At 40.4% G+C, this 19,628-nt stretch overlaps 1 protein-coding gene across 4 annotated transcripts in view; it reads left to right on the top strand.

The window, feature by feature from the left end:
- Positions 1-19,530, top strand: part of ltbp1 (latent transforming growth factor beta binding protein 1) — a 203,971-nt gene extending 184,441 nt beyond the window's left edge. For all 4 annotated transcript variants that reach the window (XM_033612892.2, XM_033612893.2, XM_033612894.2 and 1 more), the window contains 8 exons: positions 1,396-1,557; positions 2,575-2,661; positions 5,051-5,179; positions 8,094-8,234; positions 12,306-12,482; positions 13,874-14,023; positions 18,964-19,113; positions 19,203-19,530. In XM_033612892.2, coding sequence (XP_033468783.1) covers positions 1,396-1,557; positions 2,575-2,661; positions 5,051-5,179; positions 8,094-8,234; positions 12,306-12,482; positions 13,874-14,023; positions 18,964-19,113; positions 19,203-19,387 — 1,181 coding nt within the window. In that variant the 3' untranslated portion in view covers positions 19,388-19,530. The remainder of the gene's footprint in view (positions 1-1,395; positions 1,558-2,574; positions 2,662-5,050; positions 5,180-8,093; positions 8,235-12,305; positions 12,483-13,873; positions 14,024-18,963; positions 19,114-19,202) is intronic.
- Positions 19,531-19,628: the final 98 nt, after the last annotated feature.

Below are 19,628 nucleotides of genomic sequence, written 5' to 3' on the forward strand. Positions count from 1 at the left end.
TCCTAGTACATTAAAGATGAGAAACAAGCAATTCTCAATCATCTTCTTCTACCCACAGTTCTTTTACTTGAAGATATGTTAGTTTGCTGTCGTGTTAAGGTTTATTCTCACTGCCACGATACGGAAATGCGGGAAGGGTTTGCGGAATATTGGCACAGCGCCTTTCTGCGCTCAAACCATACACAGGCACGGTACGGATGTGGTGTGGAATTCCGTGTTGTTGTGTTCCAAGTCTGCGCTACGTGAACAGGTGCGGATGAACATGGATGAGAGTAGCAGCAGCAGCAGCGGCAACGAGCTAGCAAGCTAACGTTTAACAAGCGTCAACATCAGCTTTCTTTAGCACTTACCACTCTCACCGCAGCCACCAAGCTGGACAATGGACTGCCAGACATTGTCCTTTAATTCATTGTCTTTTATCAAAAAGGACGGGGTGCTGTGAAATTATCAACCTTTCTCCCATACTGTCCTGCCTGACTGGATTTCGGACTCTCCCGGTCTGCGCGACTATAAACAAACAATTTCATTGGCCCAGCTGTGTAGTCCTGCGGAAAGTCTGGGCGGAAACTTTTTTCACCGCACGAAAGTTCCACCCCGGTGTGCAAACTTCCATAAGAACCCATGAAATCAGCTTTTATATTTTTCCGTGAGAATAATCCACGTGGATATTCGCCCTCAGTGAGAATGGACTTTTAGGTGGTGATGGAATCCTGCAACATGTACAGCAGAGGTTATTACAGGTCAAGCAATTTGTACATGACCTGAAAAGAGATCATGACTGTGTTTGAGATTAACCTTCCTTTACAATGAAATATTAAATTAATGAACATGACAGTATGGCAACTGGATCGTGAACTCAGACTGAGTTTAGTGGCTAGTTCAGGAAATTGGATGTAAATACACCTCTGTTCTGGAAAATGTTCCAATATTTTGCAGATGAATTGCTTACAATTGTGTTTAAAGCCAACATAAAGAGATTTTCACTTTATCTTACTTTGAACTGGTTGGGAAAATCTCTGAGGAGAAATGAATTGGCTCCTCACTGGAACATTCAAAACTCCTGTTTGCAGTGCAGCTGTAGAAAATTTGTATTTTTCTCTATGGCAGCACTGCACATAAGGAACACATAAGTAAGACATATAGAGTCTGGAGGGGCTGGAAAACTTTTCTACTCCTGCTGCAGTGTAAGTGAGAAATGACTGTCTGGACTTGAAGACCACTTGAGGATCAGGTTAGGCCCTTCAAGTTTTCAGGAGATCGTGTCTGCCAAATGCCGTCTCCAGACTCATCATTAGACATGAGTAACTACCACTGAGCTAAACAATTTTTATTTCCTGTCTGAACTTGACTCTGTGTTCATCCTTCCCTCCTTTTATTCCTTTATTCATCTCTCAGGGTCATCAGTGGAGTTGAAGGAGTGCTACTATCGTCTGAATGATGAGAACTTGTGTGAGAGTGTGCTGACCAGCCATGTCACTCTGCAGGAGTGCTGCTGCACATTAGGTGCTGGATGGGGTGACAACTGTGAGGTGCATCCCTGTCCCGTCAATGGCACAGGTCAGTTAGAGAAGAAGGAGAAAAGAAGCTGAACAATAACAAAAAGATGCACTGAGTATCTTTACTAGACACACCTTTGGCTATATTTCAGGAACACAGTATACCGCTAGATCTTAAAAGCTTAATTTTAACACCTTAATGAACTATATTCTACTGACAAATTCAAGGGCAAAAGCTCCTGTGTTAATGGAATTATCTAATGAATATGAGGGTCCTGTTCTTTGTATGTAGATAAATGATGTAGCTTGATTTGACTGATGATTTGGAACAGGCCTGGAATGTTCAGTTCTTCAAAGTTGGCTTAGAAGAAGAAAAAGATAGACCTATACTTTGTTAATCCCTGAAGGGAAATTCAATTTTTTTGTATCTGTTGTCATATGCGCACAAGCCAGAAGTACACACTCAAACAGAACCTATACATACATTAAATTGAGAAATGTTAGAGCGAGGGGGCTGCCTTGGACAGCAGTCCTCCAGTTAACATGCCAATAGTGTACTTCCTCAAAACTTGTAAAACCTGTAGCATTGTGTTGTGAGATAAAACTGCACATTTAGAGTGTCCTTTTTTATTGTGACCATCCCAAGGCACACGTGTATTAATGATGCTGTTTAATCAGCATCTTGATATACCACACCTGTCAGGTGGATGGGTTATCTTGGAAAAAGAAAAGCGCTCACTAACATAGATTTGAACAAATTTGTGAACTATATTTCAGAGAACTAAGCCTTTTGTGTGCATAGAAAAAGTCTTAGATCTTTTATTTCAACTCACGAAAAATGGGAGTAAAAAAAGTGTTGGGTTTTATATTTATTTGTTTATATTTTCAGTGTAGTAACAAACTACCAACCCATTTTAACAATTGAGCATAAACTAAACCTCTCTGTTAGCCGATACAGTAAAGTTTGCCAAATAAAGTGTTCTTACAGTATATATACTATGTATGTACAAACACACACACAAAACTTTGTGCTCGATGGACTCCTAACCTTTAAACCTCCATGTTGGTCCCCTTTCAGACCAGTTCAATCAGATGTGTCCATCTGGAAGAGGTTTTATTCCCAATGGAGATTCACTGTATGTACCCACAGCTGCCAGCTACAAAGGTAAGACTAAGCTACTTCTACACCACTTACCATCATACAGAAATCACTTGTTTTCCTTTTCACCTGTTGCAGTGCATAATGCTTACAGCTCTCACTCACATAATTGTCAAACAGTAACGTTAGTTTGCTGATTATATTTAGCTGCCATTTGCAACACATTATTAGCTGTTTGATGACATAGTCAAGGTGAAGGCTCATGTTATTTATAACGTTATGTTATGTTTCTAATGTTATTGAGAGTGGTTAGCAGAGTGAAGGTGAACCAGTATGCTAAAGCTGCAGGCAAGCCGCTGGTAGAAAAAGAGGCGGTAACTAATTTGCATAGTCATAGTAAATACTAAATGAGGCAAAGGTGTAGAGTTAAATCTAAGCCATTTTAAAGCATTTTGGATTTTTTTTTTTTACAGAATAAAACTCTGAAATATAATTTTGATGAAGAGAAGTGAGTTTTTAGGGCTTCTCTGGGCTTTGTATCAGATGTTTTTTTTACAAAACTATAGTATTTTAGTAATTACTATTGGCCAATATATTTTTTCAAGATTTTTAAACTTTAAAACTATCATCATTGGCCCCTAAAATCCAGTACCCTTCAGGTTGTAGTCTGAATTTTGAGGATGAAGTTTACACATTCACCCTCCAAATATCCCACAACAGAACAAAAAAGTAGTACCTTTGGCTTGTGCATTACTTTCTGCTAACATTCTCACAATGCTATTTATCGTATTTTATAGATGCGAAAATTATGAGAAGGGTTCAGCTGCAGCCTTGCAGACCCCCCAAACCATGGCTCATATAAACAGTGACTTATGGAGAAATAGTACATGGGGCATGGACACAATGTGTCATGTTGGAAGAGCGGAGCAGGGCTTTTTACCTGCTACACAGACTCTCTTTTTGTAGTGTGCAGTTGCTGCCAGCTTCACTGTGTATGTATTGAGTTTTGCCAAGTGATAATGCAATTGGCTATGTCGGGTTGGAAGGTTATATTAACTGTATTAAATTCATTAAGTGGATCATTTTAACAACAGGATGCATTGATTTCACCGATTTATTTTTAATACAAAATGTAAAACACCCCTAAGATTGCGCTTTTGCTCTGCATTGGCTCTGGTACAATGAGGTATTTATTTTTATCATTTTTAAACAGCTTCTATTCATTTTTATGCAGTTCTATGCAGTTTTTACCTGTCTGAGGGCCACGGAGCTGCATGTAAAGAAAAATAAATAGACCGTAAAAGTAACATTTAGCAGCCTAGTGCATATTTTCACCAAAAACATTAGGTATAGTACCTTTAGAACCAAAATTAAACCTTACAGACATGTACCTAGACTGTGGCTCAGTTTAGCATTTCTACTGTAGACAGTACTCTTAAATGTAGGAGGGGTTGTTGTCACTCACTGTTCCATCCAGGTTTTACTGTGTTTCCTCTTCACCAGTGATGCAGAGGAACATCTGCACCTCATTTAACATTCACATAACGACATTGTACATTGACATTTTCAGAAAGAAAAGAACAGATTATCACTGGAGTGAGAGTCTCTCTTAATAGGACATATAAAAATGGGTTTGTGCATTTACAGTAGTCCTTCTCAGGCAAGAGTAGGGGTGTAGTGCTGCTGGAGCCCACCAGAACACTGCTTCGCCGTATTTTTTCTCCAAGTGAGGATTAGAATATATGCCAGCTGAAATTCATACACATATTTTAAAGAATTGAAGATCCAATCGTTACTATAGCTTATGTCATTCAAGAGAGACAATAAAAACAAATGGAATGGTCAAAGATGTCATATTGACATTTAAGGTGTGATGTTTGATTCACGTCATCAACTCAACTCTCACTAAGTAACATCACAGGTAAACATCCACCTTAAAAGTTGCCAGTAGCTGCTGATATTGAGTTAAAATATTTTTTCTAACTGGTAAAGATGAAAAGGCAGCATAACATCCTTTCAATTTATAGTTGTAGTTGACTAATATGTATGAAAACTTGCAGTGGTTACATAACCTTCCAAACCAACCACAACTCAGCCCTGAGCAAGAGTTAACAGCTCTCTGTTGACCAATCAGTGGACTGCAGTGTTTCTAGCTCCACCTTTTAGTACCAGATCCATGTGCTAGGTACCCCAACAGAGGGGTGACCAAAACTGGGGACTATTATATGGTACCATCCACACCTTTTCACAATAGAAATGGAAAAAGAAACTGTTGTGTACTAATGTGTACCAAACTGAACTGATCTGAACCAAACCAGCCTGCCTGGTGGTAACGAAATGTTATTTCTCCATAAAGCCACAGTGCAGTTACTCCTGGCTCTCCATAAGACTTTTAAAGCCAACAGAAACTCTCTGAACATGTAACATGACCTGCCCACACTCTGTCTGTTTGCAGATGCAGATGAATGTACACTGTTTGGCCAGGAGGTGTGTAAAGGAGGCTTCTGTTTGGACACTGTGGGCAGCTACGAGTGTTACTGCAAGACAGGACAGGACTACGACCCCTCCAAACTGGAGTGCAGAGGTCAGGGTGATGTACAGCAAACAAAAAAGCTCTGTATGCATGTGTGTGAGAGAGACACTTGTTGATGTTAGAAGTTTCCTCCACTGCCTTTCACACTTAATACTGAAAACTGATTACTTGCGCAGTTCAGTTACCAGCCACATTAACAACACGTTAAATTAACCAGAGTATAGGGCATGGGGGCTACTGAAGCACAACAATTTTTAGGCTGCAACCTCAAAATGTTTCTATGGCACCTCAGAGAATTTCTATTTTTACAGTGAATGGCTCTATGTCTGAAGATTGTGCACAATGGTTTGGTAAGAATGTGAAAAGGTTATAGATATTTTAATTAGAATAATCTTAATGAGAAGATTAAGGACATCAACATTTTAGATAAAAAAATTAAAGTGAGAGTGAAAATTTTAAAATAATCTTAACTCAAGGTCCACTCACCTGCTCTTTCCAGAGCTTTTCAACTGCATCTCACAGTCTTGGCAAATCTTTTGAGCACTTTAAGGCCTGTCTATGTGGGCTTAATAGTTAGGCACTGAAGTTTATTCTTTTTTATGCCTCCATGCCAGTGATAGCCAAAGCCAGAGGCATGATTTTTTTCAAATTTGGCACAAATGTTCACTTGGACTCAATGATAGAAGTTATTCGATTTTGGTGGTCATAGGTCAAAGTTTAAGCTCACTTTGACTTTTGTCATTCTTGTGAACACTATATCTCAAGAACACTTTGAGGGAATTTCTTAAAATTTGGCACAAACGTTCACTTGGACTCAACAATAAACTGATTTGATTTTGGTGGTCCATATGACCTCACAAAACATGTTTTTGGCCGTAACTCAAGGACTTTTACAGTTATTATGACAAAACTTCACAAAAATGTCTTGTTGGACATTATGATGAAGTGATGATATTTTATATGTAAAAGGTCAAAGGTCAACTCCACTGTAACATCGTAATATTATGTATAAAAAACTTTTCTGGCCATTACTCAAAGTCATATCTCAGGAACACAAGGGGAGACATCTTGTCAAAGACTTGGTGACACCAATCTTGGGTGCTCACCATGAAACTGATTGAATAGATCAGGGGTATTCAACTAAAATTCAAAGAGGCCCAGTTAGAGAAAATTTCCTTATGCAAAGGTCTGGAACATCATAATGTCTCACTTGCGATATGATTTAGTGTGATATATACTGAAGTAGCCTAGCAGTTCTATCAACGTCTGCAAGTAATCAACATCTGACTGTCAAATCAAATAAAGAATATGCGGTTCAAAAACATTGTGAAAATATTAATTGTCACTTAACATTGAACTATACAGATATACATTTAAAAATAAAATGGAGAAAATAAATGAAATAGGTTTTGAACTGTGCATCTTAAAATACAGTGCTTAATTTTAGAAAAAATAAAATGTGTAGCAACAGCTTGAATTTTCCTTTTTTCTTGTTAACCTTCCTTGTTTCTCTTTCTTTCCCTCTTTTCCTACTCTCCCCACTTTTTGTTGTTCATTGAGAGAACTAAGCTGTCTTGCAGCTGTATGTGGAGCCAAACATGGTCAAGATGTACAGGGCTTCTTTCCTCAATCCTGGGAAAGCTTCCTCTGTTTTTCTCCCTGTCTCTCGCTCACTCATCTCTTCCTCTGTGTTTCTCTCTGTCCCTCGCTCACTCATGTCTTCCTCTCTGTCTTCTCTCCCTGTCTCCCGCTCACTTACCTCTTCCTCTCTGTCTTCACTCCCTGTCTTCCGCTCACTCACCTCTCTGTCTTCTCTTCCTGTATCGCTTTCTTTCTTTTTCTTTATTTCTGTCTTTCTATTTTTCTATCATTTTCCCGCTTGTGACTCTCCTGTCACCTCCCCCATCTGACTGTATACAGAGTCGCAATGTTAATCACCTGGAATGCAGAGATTTCATTGGCTGGGTGGCATCACGTGGGATGGCTTAACTCGCATGCAATTGGTCTGTGCGTTTCCTGATCAGCTAAACCAGTGCCATAAAGACTAGAAAAGTTGCGCCGGTTTAAATAGAAGCTTCCCGTCAAATTTTAAAATCCCTTAATAATTTACTGGTTCTAGGTCCGGGTCCATATAGGAAGGCATCTGTTTCTGGACTCAGACTCCAGTCCGCCTGTTAGTGACCAAGGGTATAGATCTTCTGTGCTGCGGGGGGGAACATTTGTGTGAAGCATACATGTTTTCACAGACATGGATATAAACTTAAAAGGACATTGTGTAACATTTTCAGTTGTTTTTTGGCAAAAATCGATGTCTGCATTGGTGTACTGTTACCTCCACCAATAATCTGACTTATTCTCGTAAAAGGAGAATTTCCGTATAATGTTTGTACATTGTTCGGGCAAGTCGTTTGGGGGGTTCCATAACATTTTGCCATCTTGAAAATACATCCGCCAGCAAGGGACATACAGCCCCACCTTCGGCGTTTTCATTGAGAGCCAGGCCAGCTGCGTGACTGAGAAGCCAAATGAGAGCAGCAAGAGGCACTTCGCTACTACCCCTGCACTACTGCAGCATAACAAAGTCCCACTCTTTGAGCATAATGCAGAATCATGCAGATGCAGAATCGGAGTTAAAGAAAAAAAGGAAGAAAATATCGGCTTTTTAAGATGATCCAGTTGTAGATCAGCAGTCATGTGAACTCTACAATCTTTCTTTACTCAGCGGACATAAACTTCCCTTTTACAAACTCCTTTAAAGTAAATGGAAAATCTGTTCATTCGCTTATATTTCATGGTGTGCTGATGCTGTTTCATCAATATAAAACTTTTTTGTAGGGGCTAGCATTTGTGAGGGAGAGGATGTACTGATCCAAGGCAGCGTAGGGTGAGAAGTTCAACTGACATGAAGAAAGTCCTTTGACTTATTTTTCCTTTACATATCTCTATTTGCTTTTCTTTCTTGTAGACATCAATGAGTGTCTTGATGACTCGGTGTGTGTTGGTGGACAGTGTTTGAACACAGATGGCTCATACATGTGTTTCTGTACACATCCCATGGTGTTGGACCCAAACAGTAACCACTGTGTCTTCGTTCCTGAGGTGGCTGGTAAGACAGGCTTTTTTTATATTCCATGCACACATTCAAGACACAATTTTAACCTTTATTTAACCAGGAAGTCCCCTGACATTAATATGACTTTTTTGATGGAGACCTGGCCAAGATAGCATGCTATTACAAGGTTGCAGGCTACAAAGATAAAAATAGAGCATTTCAAAACCAGACAAGGGACAGTTAAAAATAGAGCATGTTAGAAACAGACAGGGACAAGAGATAGATAATACAAAATCCAGTTTTAAAATAGTAGTTAACATATACTTTATTATTCCCCGAGGGGGAATTCAGTTTTTTTCACTCTGTTGTCATATACACACAGGACCTATACATGCATTTAATTAATAGAGATGAGGGTGGGGGCTGCCTTGGACAGGTGCCCCAACCAGTTTGGGGTTCAGTGTGGCACTGAACCCCAAACTGCTTGCACAGCCGTGCCCAGGAGGCAAATTGGCATCTCTCCACCTACCGGTCCACACTCCATATTGGTCCGGGACTTGAGCCAGCAACCCTCCAGTTCCCAAGTCAAGTCCTTTTGGACTGAGCTAACGCTACCCCTGTTGCACTCTTCGGTTACATCGTTTTTTTGGTCAGAGCTTTGAACTCTCCCAGTGAGACAGAATAATGAAGCTGCAGTGTGTCTTAAAGGTTATTCCATGAGAAGGGCTAAAATTGGAAAAAGTTGTTCTATCAAGTTCTGAGCTAATCCTGGGTACCTGGTGGAGTCATCATCTAGTAGAACACAGATTGTAATAGTTTTTGTTGAGTGACAGAAAATTACACAGATGTAAAAGAAGTTTACCCAGTATGGCTTTGTAAATAAAAAATACTAACGTCTGAATTACGGTATGGCACTTGACACTTTTGATGAGTGTTGCTTAAAGGAAACTGATGAGCTGGCAGACATTTTCAATTTATGTCTCTGTAAAAGGGTTCACTCATCTGAATTGTAACCAGACACTATCCTTGTTTAGTAACATCATATCATCCTGAACCTGATACATATCTTTCTGATGGCTGTTTCTTTTGTATATATTTTTGAGCTACTTTCTATTGTTTTGAAAATTAAGAGATTTGATGAAATCAGTGAATTCACTGATGAGGAAGACATTTAGAGCTTACATCTAATAAGAAGACAATGAGAACGCAATAAAAGTAGGTGGTCAGAAATATGTTTTGGTCCAACAAAAGCAGAATATTGATGAGGAGATGCACCTTCTGTATTTATAGATGTCTGCCAACTGTTTTGATGACCTAGTCCACTGAATCCGGTCCTATGTTGCTCAAGCTGGGACACACAAAACTCCTGTAGATACTCACTCAGGTTGTGCAACAAAAGATTACATTGTCTGCAACATAACAAAATTCTTTAGGTGTGCAACATGAAAGGAGAGTGTAGAATTGCACTTTTTACACAGTGATACAGTATGTGCAGGACAAGGAGATGGACACACTAAAAAACAAAGAGAGTTGTGATACACAGAGTCGAGGCATCACAGTGTAGAGGCAGCATGCATGTAAATAATGTCCCCATAGTCTAGACTTAAAAACGTAGCCCGCACAAGTGTTTTCCTAACTGCTTAATTAAGGCAGGTCCTATTTTGATAATAAAATTCCAGCCAAACCTTCAGTTTCTTCACTTAGTTCTCATTGTGTACTCTAAAAGAGAGCCTGTCATCAACCCAAATACCCAAGTACTTGTAGGATGATACTCTTTCAGGTCCCCTGCTAAGGTCTGAATGCCAGCATTATCTGAGATCTGGGAGCGAGCTCCGATAAGTTCATGAATTTGGTTCCCAATGTCCCTCCCTGAAATGTCCCCCCAGGAAATTCTTAAATCTTCTTGCCAAAATTAACACAAAGTCTTCCAATCCCCATATTATGTTTGTTTCAGTATTGTTAAGCTTATGCAATAATTCAGCCAAAAAAAAAAAAATCTCAAACGTTGGCCCCAAAAACTAATTCCTTGTGAATCATTTATACATAAAGTACATGACAAGCCCTGATGGAGCTTCTCTGGCAGTGCTCACTCCCAGGCTGTGTATCACTCCCTAAAAGTTCAAGTCTCAGTAAACCATTTGTTACCATCTACCTAAATGTAGCCATGTCCACCCTAATTCCTCAAACTATATATTTGATTTTTGGATCTTGATGGGAGCACAGCCACATTGTCCTACTTGAGAGACTTTTACCTTTATTGGATTGAATACAGTCTAAAGACAAGATATTTAAGTTTGAACTGATAAACTTTGTTTTGTTTTTTTGTTTGTTTGTTTGTTTTTTTTATTTTGTTTGGTTGTTGTTGTTGTTTTTTTTTTTGTTTTTTTTTTCAAATATTCACTGACTGCCTGCAACATGTTTCAAAAGTTGGGACAGAGCCGGGGCGCTGGTGGCTTAGTGGTAGAGCAGGTGCCCCATGTACAAGGCTGTTGCCGCAGCGGCCTGGGCTGGACTCTCTCTCTCTCCCCCCTTCACGCTTGTCTGTCCTATCAATTAAAGGCTAAAAAGCCCAAAAAATATCTTTAAAAGAGAAAAGTTGGGACAGAGCCAACAAAAGACTGGGAGAGCTGTAATGCTCAAAAACACACCTGTTGGGAACATTCCACAGGTTAACAGGTTAATTGGCAACAAATTAAAGTATCATGACTGAGTATAAAAGGAGCATCCTCGAAACACAGTTTTTTATTAGCAAGGATGGTCACTTTGTGAAAAACTGCATGGGCAAACAGTCCAACAGTTACAGAACTACATTAAAAATTGACATGATTATATAAAGGGCTCAGGAAAATTTTGGAAAACCATTGTCAGTAAAATAGTTCTTTGCTGCATCTACAAATGTAGGTTAAGACTCTACCATACAAAGTGAAAGCCATATATCATAATAACATCCAGAGACACTGTCAACACTTCTGTGGGCCCGAGTTGACACTGACTGACACAAAGTGGAAAAGTGTACTGTGATCTGACAAGTCCATGTTTCAAATTGTTTTTGGAAATCATGGGCGCCATGTCCTCTGGACTAAAGAGGAAACCATCCAGATTGTTACCAGTAAAAAGTTCAAAACCCATCTGTCATGGTATGGAGGTGTGTTAGTGCCCATGGCATCATGGATAACTGTCACATCTGTGAAGGCACCATGAATGCTGAAAAGTACATACAGGTTTTGGAGCAACACATGCTGCCATCCAGACAACGTCTTTTTCAAGGACGACCCTGCTTATTCCAGCAAGACAATGAGACACATTCTGCATGTGTTCCAACAGCATGGCTTTGTAGTAAAAGAGTGCAGGTACTAGACTGACTTGCCTGCAGACCAGACCTGTCTCCTATTGAACATACATTCATGCATTATGAAGCCCAAAATATGACAACATAGACCTAGGACTGTTGAGCAACTGAAGTGGTATGTCAAGTAAGAATTTTACTTTCAGAACTTTAACAATGTGTTGTTGAAAGAAAGGGTGTCACACAGTGGTAAACATGCCCCTCCCAACTTTTTGTACATGTTGCAGGCATCACATTTAGAATGAGTGTGTATATATATATATATATATATGTTTTTTGTTTTGTTTTGTTTTTTCCAAAAAATAAATAAGTAAAGTTTTTCAGTTTGAACGCTAAATATCTTGTCTTTGTACTGTATTCAGTTGGTAGAAAAAGGATTTGCAAATCATTACATTCTGTTTCTATTTACTTTTTACACAGCACTCCAACTTTGTAAACCTGGAGCTATAAATGTTAAGTTGCAAATGTAAGGTCTACAAAATCTGAATCTGATGTATTGTAAAAATTACTGTACTAGCTACTATGGTCACTATTGCCTTCTGTACATTTCCAACCAAGACCAATTAATACTGATGAAATGTTGAAAGAAGATTGCTTGATTTAGTTGATATGCTTTAGCCCAACTACAGAAATGTAGTCAATTAGTCAATGTAGTCAATAATATTTTTAACTAATTACATACAATCTATTTGGATGGAAGCAGAGCAAAGAACACACACCACTGTTATGTAATAATGCTGTGTGTGTGTGTGTGTGTGTGTGTGTGTGTGTGTTTGCAGAGCAACATGAGACGGAGCAGATAGACTACCAGGGTATCTGCTGGCAGACGGTAACAGAAAGCATGACGTGCACACAGCCGCTAGGTCCCAACAGGAAGACCACATACACAGAGTGCTGCTGTCTGTATGGAGAGGCCTGGGGCATGGACTGTGCCCTGTGTCCGCCCAGAAACACTGGTACACACCACACAACAACACACACTCAGATATACCATAGTGTTTGTCTATGTGTCTTACATTCCGTTTACCAGTTGTGTGTGATGAGCAGTGTTTGCTAGCTCTGACACATGGAAACTTATCCATGTAAATTTGTTGTTGAGTGTTTGAGGTGCCAACATGTTTCCATTACAGCAGAGTTCCTAAGTTTTAATTTTTCAGTTTTAATTGTCAATTTCCAAAGTACATAGCTCAGAGATGAATGTAAGGAAACAAATAAAAACTAGAGAAAGCAATTTCTGAAGAAAGTGTGGTGTGAATGCTTGATGCTGAAAGCTGATGCTACACTGAATTGCTGGCTTAAATGTGTAAGAAGAGGGGGAAGTAATAAGAATAGTTAAAGGGGCAATGGTTTTAATTAGTATTAATGTCATTGGAAAGTTGAATAATACCAATAATGTAAAAAAAGACATGAAGTATTTTAAGTTTTTTGAAACGCTGATGCCAAACTGAATTGCTAGCTTTGTAAGGTCAGTAACACCCATAATATATGAAAGATGTGGAACATTGTAGGGTTTAAATGGAATTTAAAGTATGAATAAGTAGAGAAGACTTGAAAAAAGCCTGAAAATATTTAAGTCCAGCAGAAACGCTGGCTCCTAATTAATATTTTAATTAGTCATGCATCATACACGCACAAATGGCAAATTAAATTTTAATTTTATTAATTGGTTTAGTTAATAATATTGCCCATTCTTTCCCTGCCTTTCTACCGACTCTTCACCATTTATTCCGTACAGTTAACCATAGCTGCATTTTCTCTGATTGCAACAGAGGAACCTATTTGCATACGTAGCATAGAGTCTATGAAACCAAAAATCATTGAGTCGACCAGTCAACTCTGTGTTCCAGACCAAGGCAGTAGTCACCATATACATTGAGGGGGACACGTCCCCCCAGTGTTCAGATATGCCCAAAATGTCCCTCCCAATATATAACTGAAACTGAAAACCAACAACAACAAAAAAAATGTTTGTTTTTTTCATTGCTATTCTAGGACAGCCTTGTAGCCCAGGTTCTGCTGTTTAATTTGATGTGTAACATCACTATATTCTTCGTGATCAGTGCATTGTTTCATACTGTGTCGTTCTCAAAGTCCCAGTTGGGGGACTTTTGGGTTTCCAACAATTTGGGCAACCCAATAATAGAAGACGAGTGCTCATTCTTTGTCAAAATTCTTTGTCAAAATACGTTAAAATCACGTGTTTAACAGGGAATTTTCAACTCCTTAACGCCCCCAATGTTGACTCCATGGCTACAGCCTAGTTCCACACCTATGAATTTTTACAGAACCTGGCAGATCCTGACGTTCAACAAGAAATGTCTTTTTCCTCTCTGTGTCTGTCTCTCAGAGGATTATGCTTCCATGTGTAACCTTGATGGGCGGCGGTCATACGGTCATGATGCCCTTGTTGCCAGCCCAGTCCATGAATATGAAGTGAGTCCAGATTATTCACCTTCACCAGAGCAGCAGGCTGTCCTGCCATTTTACGACAAGGATTGTGAGTATTTCTATTTAATGTATGCTTTCTAGTGCTGAAACACAGGATTTTTTTTATAGAAAGAGACATTAATAGGGTCTCTACAAAGTTCTTCACAGTAATGTGACCAAGGAAAAGAATTATAAAGTACACATATAAAGTTTATCCAGGCAGGTTTTTGCAACAGACAGGCTCAGATTGTTATTATAAGTGTCTGAAGTGTCGTACTACCCTCACTTGATCTGGCCTTTATTTAGTGTGTGAAAGTCTAGCTCAAGGAGATGTCTTGTTCTCAAATCTCACGAGAATGAACTTGTTGCAGGAAGACAACTCTATACTGGAAATGCAAGTGAAAGTTGAAGAGAGTAATGCAAGGAATAGTTTGTTGTGTCATCGATTATCGGATTAGAAACAGTTTATTATTCTCTATATACAGTTATCATTGAACTGTTCTATATTTATTTTAACATTTTGTCATTATTTAAAATATTGGATCGAAAAAATTAACATGAACCCCCTGGCAGAATGGTACAGACCCCATTTGAAGAATCACAGCTCTATGGCTCGCTGTATAAGTTGATTTAACATGCCTCTGCAGATATGCTTCACACCCTTTGTCAAACCACAACATGTTTTATGATGATCATACCAACATATTGGAGATGTGGGCACTCTTTGCATGTTACTGAGTTTATCTCAGAGGTTACTGTCCACACAGAGCATGTACCATTAAAAACTAACACTATGAAATGTAAATACAGTGATACCATTTTTTAATTACTATGTAATGAAATTGTGGTGATCCCAATTGAAAACTTTTTGAAGCTAATTGAGAATGTAGGCATTACAGCCTTTCAAATAGTTATATTCAAAAAGCACTCATGTTCTTTCTGCACAGCACTTTGCTGCCATCTTGTGATAATAAAATTAACAACATGTCAGAATGAGCTTTAAAGGAATGAAATCCAAGAGTCTGCTGATCCTGATTCAAGTCCTACAATATCCTCAGCTAAAAAAACTCTCTGCCTGACGTCTCACAGTGGATAAATTATTAAGACTAAGACTAATTAAGACTTAGTAAGAGCCACTCGTGTAAACCACCAAATCAGTGCATTCAAATTTTGAAGGCATAGCTTTGGGGGAGTGCTTGGATTTATTTATGGTAAAAACATAAGAAGCCAAGAGCAATATTAGAAACTTCTACCTGAAGCCAATGGTATTATCCGTTCCACTTTTTTTAGGATTGAAGCCAGATTTCACATGAACCGTATTTTTTTCTTATCCTTCTCCCTGTTCAATTCAATTCAATTCAATTCAATTTTATTTATAAAGCCCAATATCACAAATCACAATTTGCCTCACAGGGCTTTACAGCATACGACATCCCTCTGTCCTTAAGACCCTCACAGCGGATAAGGAAAAACTCCCCAAAAAAAAACCCTTTAACGGGGAAAAAAAACGGTAGAAACCTCAGGAAGAGCAACTGAGGAGGGATCTCTCTTCCAGGACGGACAGACGTGCAATAGATGTCGTACAGAACAGATCAGCATAATAAATTAACAGTAATCCATATGACACAATGAGACAGAGAGAGAGAGAGAGAGAGAGATGCAGGTAATGACAGTAGCTCACAACAACATTAATGAAAGTAATAATATTATAGTTCTGGCTACTGTGGTACAATATGTTGAAAGTATGTATTAATATCTGACAGTATACTTGTGTGACAATAGTCATATGTGTATAATAACAGTAGAAGTATGACTAATGATTAATGATGGCAGCAGCAGCAGGAGGCATCTGGCAGGACCACGGCAGCAGCACAACCACACACATCACACTGTCCAGGCACCGCTGCGGTATGATTTAATCTGAGAGACAGTGGAGCACAAAGGCTCCGGAGAAGAAGCCGAGTTAGTGACATCCAGAATGGCCGAGTTAGCAAGATGCAGTAATAGGATGAGAGTGAGAGAGAGAGAGAGAGAGAGAGAGAGAGAGAGAGAGAGAGAGAGAGAGAGGGAGCCCGGTGTATTATAGGGGGTCCTCCGGCAGACTAGGCCTAAGTCAGCCTAACTAGGGGCTGGTACAGGGCAAGCCTGAGCCAGCCCTAACTATAAGCTTTATCAAAGAGGAAAGTCTTAAGTCTAGTCTTAAATGTGGAGATGGTGTCTGCCTCCCGGACCGTAACAGGAAGATGATTCCACAGGAGAGGAGCCTGATAGCTGAAGGCTCTGGCTCCTGATCTGCTTTTGGAGACTTTAGGGACCACGAGTAACCCTGCGTTCTCAGAGCGCAGTGTTCTGGTGGGATAATATGGCACTATGAGCTCTCTAAGATATAAGATATGTTCCTCTGTCTTGTCACAGCTGTACCCCGCCGCCACATTTTCTTCACTGATTCTTGGTCAAACAGCTCTTTAAAGGCTTCTGGATTTGAAAAACGCAGAAAATCGAATCTGTTACGAAAATTTTAATGACGGGCGAAAGTTTCAGACTCAGTATAAAAACATGATTGACACAACGTGAGGTCTTATTTATTATTAGATGTGCGACAATTTCAGACCAAAAAAAATTGACTCAGCGTTCAATGGCCCTTCATTTTTCACTTAATTTGATTCAGGGGATAACTACACTCTAACTTAGAACTACTGTTCCCATGAGGCTTTAGGGGCAGGAAGGAGGGTCAAACAGGTATACTGTTGCCTGAGTCCGTTAGTTAAACGTGGTCTCCTGCTTGTACTCCACGCTTTTTTATCAATCAATCAATCAATCAATTTTATTTATAAAGCCATATGTCACAAATAACAATTTGCCTCAGAGGGCTTTACAGCATACAACATCCCAGTCCTCTTTTTTATGCCTCTGCACCGGCGATAGCTGTGGCCAGACACATTATGTTTTCAGGTTGTCAGTCCGTACATACGTAGGAACGTCCACCTGTCCCATTCACGTGAACATGATATTTCAAGAACACCTTTAGGGAATTTCTATAAATTTGGCACAAACATAACAATGGACTCAACAATGATCTGATAAGAATTTGGTGATCAAAGGCCAAGGTCAATGTGACCTCACAAAACTTTTTTCCTTTTTTTCTCCATAAATCAAGAATTATTGCACTAATTATGACAACAATTAACACAAATGTCCAAGGATTAAAATGGATAAAATGATAAAGTGATGGCATTTTATATCCAAAAGCTCAAATGTCAGCTTCACTGTAAAATTATATTTTGCAAAAACACCTTTTCGGAAATCACTCAACGCCATAACCCAGGAACAGAAGGGGAGACATTTGGTCAGATACTATATTGGTGACCGCCCTGTGGGCCCACCACCTGCTGGCAGAAATCAGGGTCTAGTGTATTGTGTGCTGGGCAGAAGCCACCGGTTGAGTGCTGCTGTGTTTGGGTTCTCCCTGCAGAACAAGAGGGTCTTAACAAACACCATGTTCGAGCACAGGGAGGTTCATAAGTGTACCTGGTGCCAGAACACCTTAGGCCAAAGATCAATGATAGACTTTGTGTTCGTATCATCAGCTCTGCGACCATGTGTCTTGGACACTCAGGTAAAGAGAGAAGCAGAGCTGTTAACTGATCACCACCTAGTGGTGAATTGGATCAGATGGCGGGGAGGCTGCCGGACAGACCTGGTAAACCCAAACATGCAGTGAAGGTGAACTGGAACAACCTAAGACCCTGTTAGTGGACACCAGCGGTGAGGGAGGCCGTCGGGCTAAAGAAGGAGGCCTTTTGGGTCTGGCTGGCCCAGGGGTCACCTGGGCTGCAGCTGTGGCGGTCGCTGAAGCAAAAACCCGGGTGTGGGTGGACTCAGACCAGGGGGACCACAGAATTGCATCTCTGCTTTTTGCAGATGATGTGGTTCTGTTGGCTTTATCACACTGGAGTGGTTTGCAGCCAAGTGTTCAGCAGTCGGGATGAGAGTCAGCACCTCCAAATCTGAGGCCATGGTTCTCTGCCGGATATCAGTGGATTGCTCCCTCCGGGTTGGGAGAGAGTTGCTGCCTCTAGCGAAGGAGTTCAAGTATCTCGGGGTCTTGTCAAAGAGTGAGGGTAAAATGGAATGTGAGATGGAATGTGAGTTGGGTGCGGCTTCGTCGTGGTAAAGATGGAGCTGAGCTGGAAGGCGAAGCTTACCATTTACTGGTACATCTACATCCCAACCCTCACCTATAGTTATGAGCTCTGGGTAGTGACCGAAAGAATGAGATTGTGGATACAAGTGTCCGAAATTAGTTTTCTCTGTGGGGTGGCTGGGCTCAGCCTTTCCCACACTCCCACACATGACCCCTTTCGGCACTCATTTGCGTCAAATGGTGTCAGTTTAGGTGGTTTGGGCATCTGATCAGGATGCCTCCTGGGTGCCTACTGTTGGAGGTGTTCTGGGCATGTCCCACTGGTAGGAGACCCAGGGGCAGACCCAGAAAATGCTGGAGGGATTTAATATCTCATCTGGCCTGAGAACACCTTGGGGTCTCCCAGGAGGAGCTGGAAAGTACTGCTGGGGAGAGGGATGTCTGGGGTGCTTTAGTGGCCTGCTGCCCCGGTGACCCAGCCTGGATAAATGGATGAAAGTGGATAGATGGATGTATTAGTGACACTAGTCTTGGGTGCCCACCTTGAAATTGTGCTGATTGTATAGATCTTCTGTGCTGCTACGGGCAAGATGTCTGTGAAGCATCCATGTTTTCACAGACATGGTTGCAAACTGTAACTGCAACATGACTGTTTCACAGAGGCATACAACCGCAAGATGGTAATTCTAGTTTTGGCTACATTTTGGCTTAAAAGTGTGCTGAATTAGCTATTAGCAGTTCCCATTTGCATGTGCCCATGAATATACAGACAACTATGGCTTGATTACTTAAATACTTAGGAAAATCTTAAAATGTGTTCATTCACAGGCAAGTTCTGAGGTTGGTTTGGTCTATTTGTGTTACAGACCCATTCAAGGCATTTGAGGGTTTGCGAGCAGAGGAGTGTGGGATACTGAATGGCTGTGAGAACGGTAGGTGTGTCCGCGTTCAGGAGGGCTACACCTGCGACTGCTTCGATGGATACACCCTGGACCTGTCCCGCATGGCCTGCATTGGTAAGAGGACAGTTACACACAACTATAACACAATAAAACTCACAAAACTGTAAAATATCTGTCACATTTCTGTCCTTCTCTGTCCACAGATGTGAACGAGTGTTCAGAGCTAAACAATCGGATGTCGTTGTGTAAAAATGCAAAGTGCATTAACACAGTGGGCTCCTATCAGTGTGTGTGTCTGCCGGGCTTCACTGCCTCTGACAAACCCAACTACTGTGTGGAGGCAGCAACACACCAAACAACACACACAGTGAGTGTGGATGGACACTAGGGGCTGACAAGAGACACTACAACCACACGCACAAGCTTGTATTACTATACTTGTGAGGACGTCCACTGAAATTCAGCCACTGCAAAACTCTCAACAGTAACCATAAAGTTCAACTCCCTAGTTTGGTTAAAGTGTCCAGCAGCGCTCCTAAATCCCAAAACACTTCACAGCTGATCAGCTAAAGTGACTGGGAAGAAACCTCGACATTTTGCAGTCATATAACAAAACCAGGGAGTATACC

This window comes from Epinephelus lanceolatus, chromosome 17 (assembly GCF_041903045.1).
Source record: "Epinephelus lanceolatus isolate andai-2023 chromosome 17, ASM4190304v1, whole genome shotgun sequence".
Lineage (NCBI taxonomy): Eukaryota > Metazoa > Chordata > Actinopteri > Perciformes > Serranidae > Epinephelus > Epinephelus lanceolatus.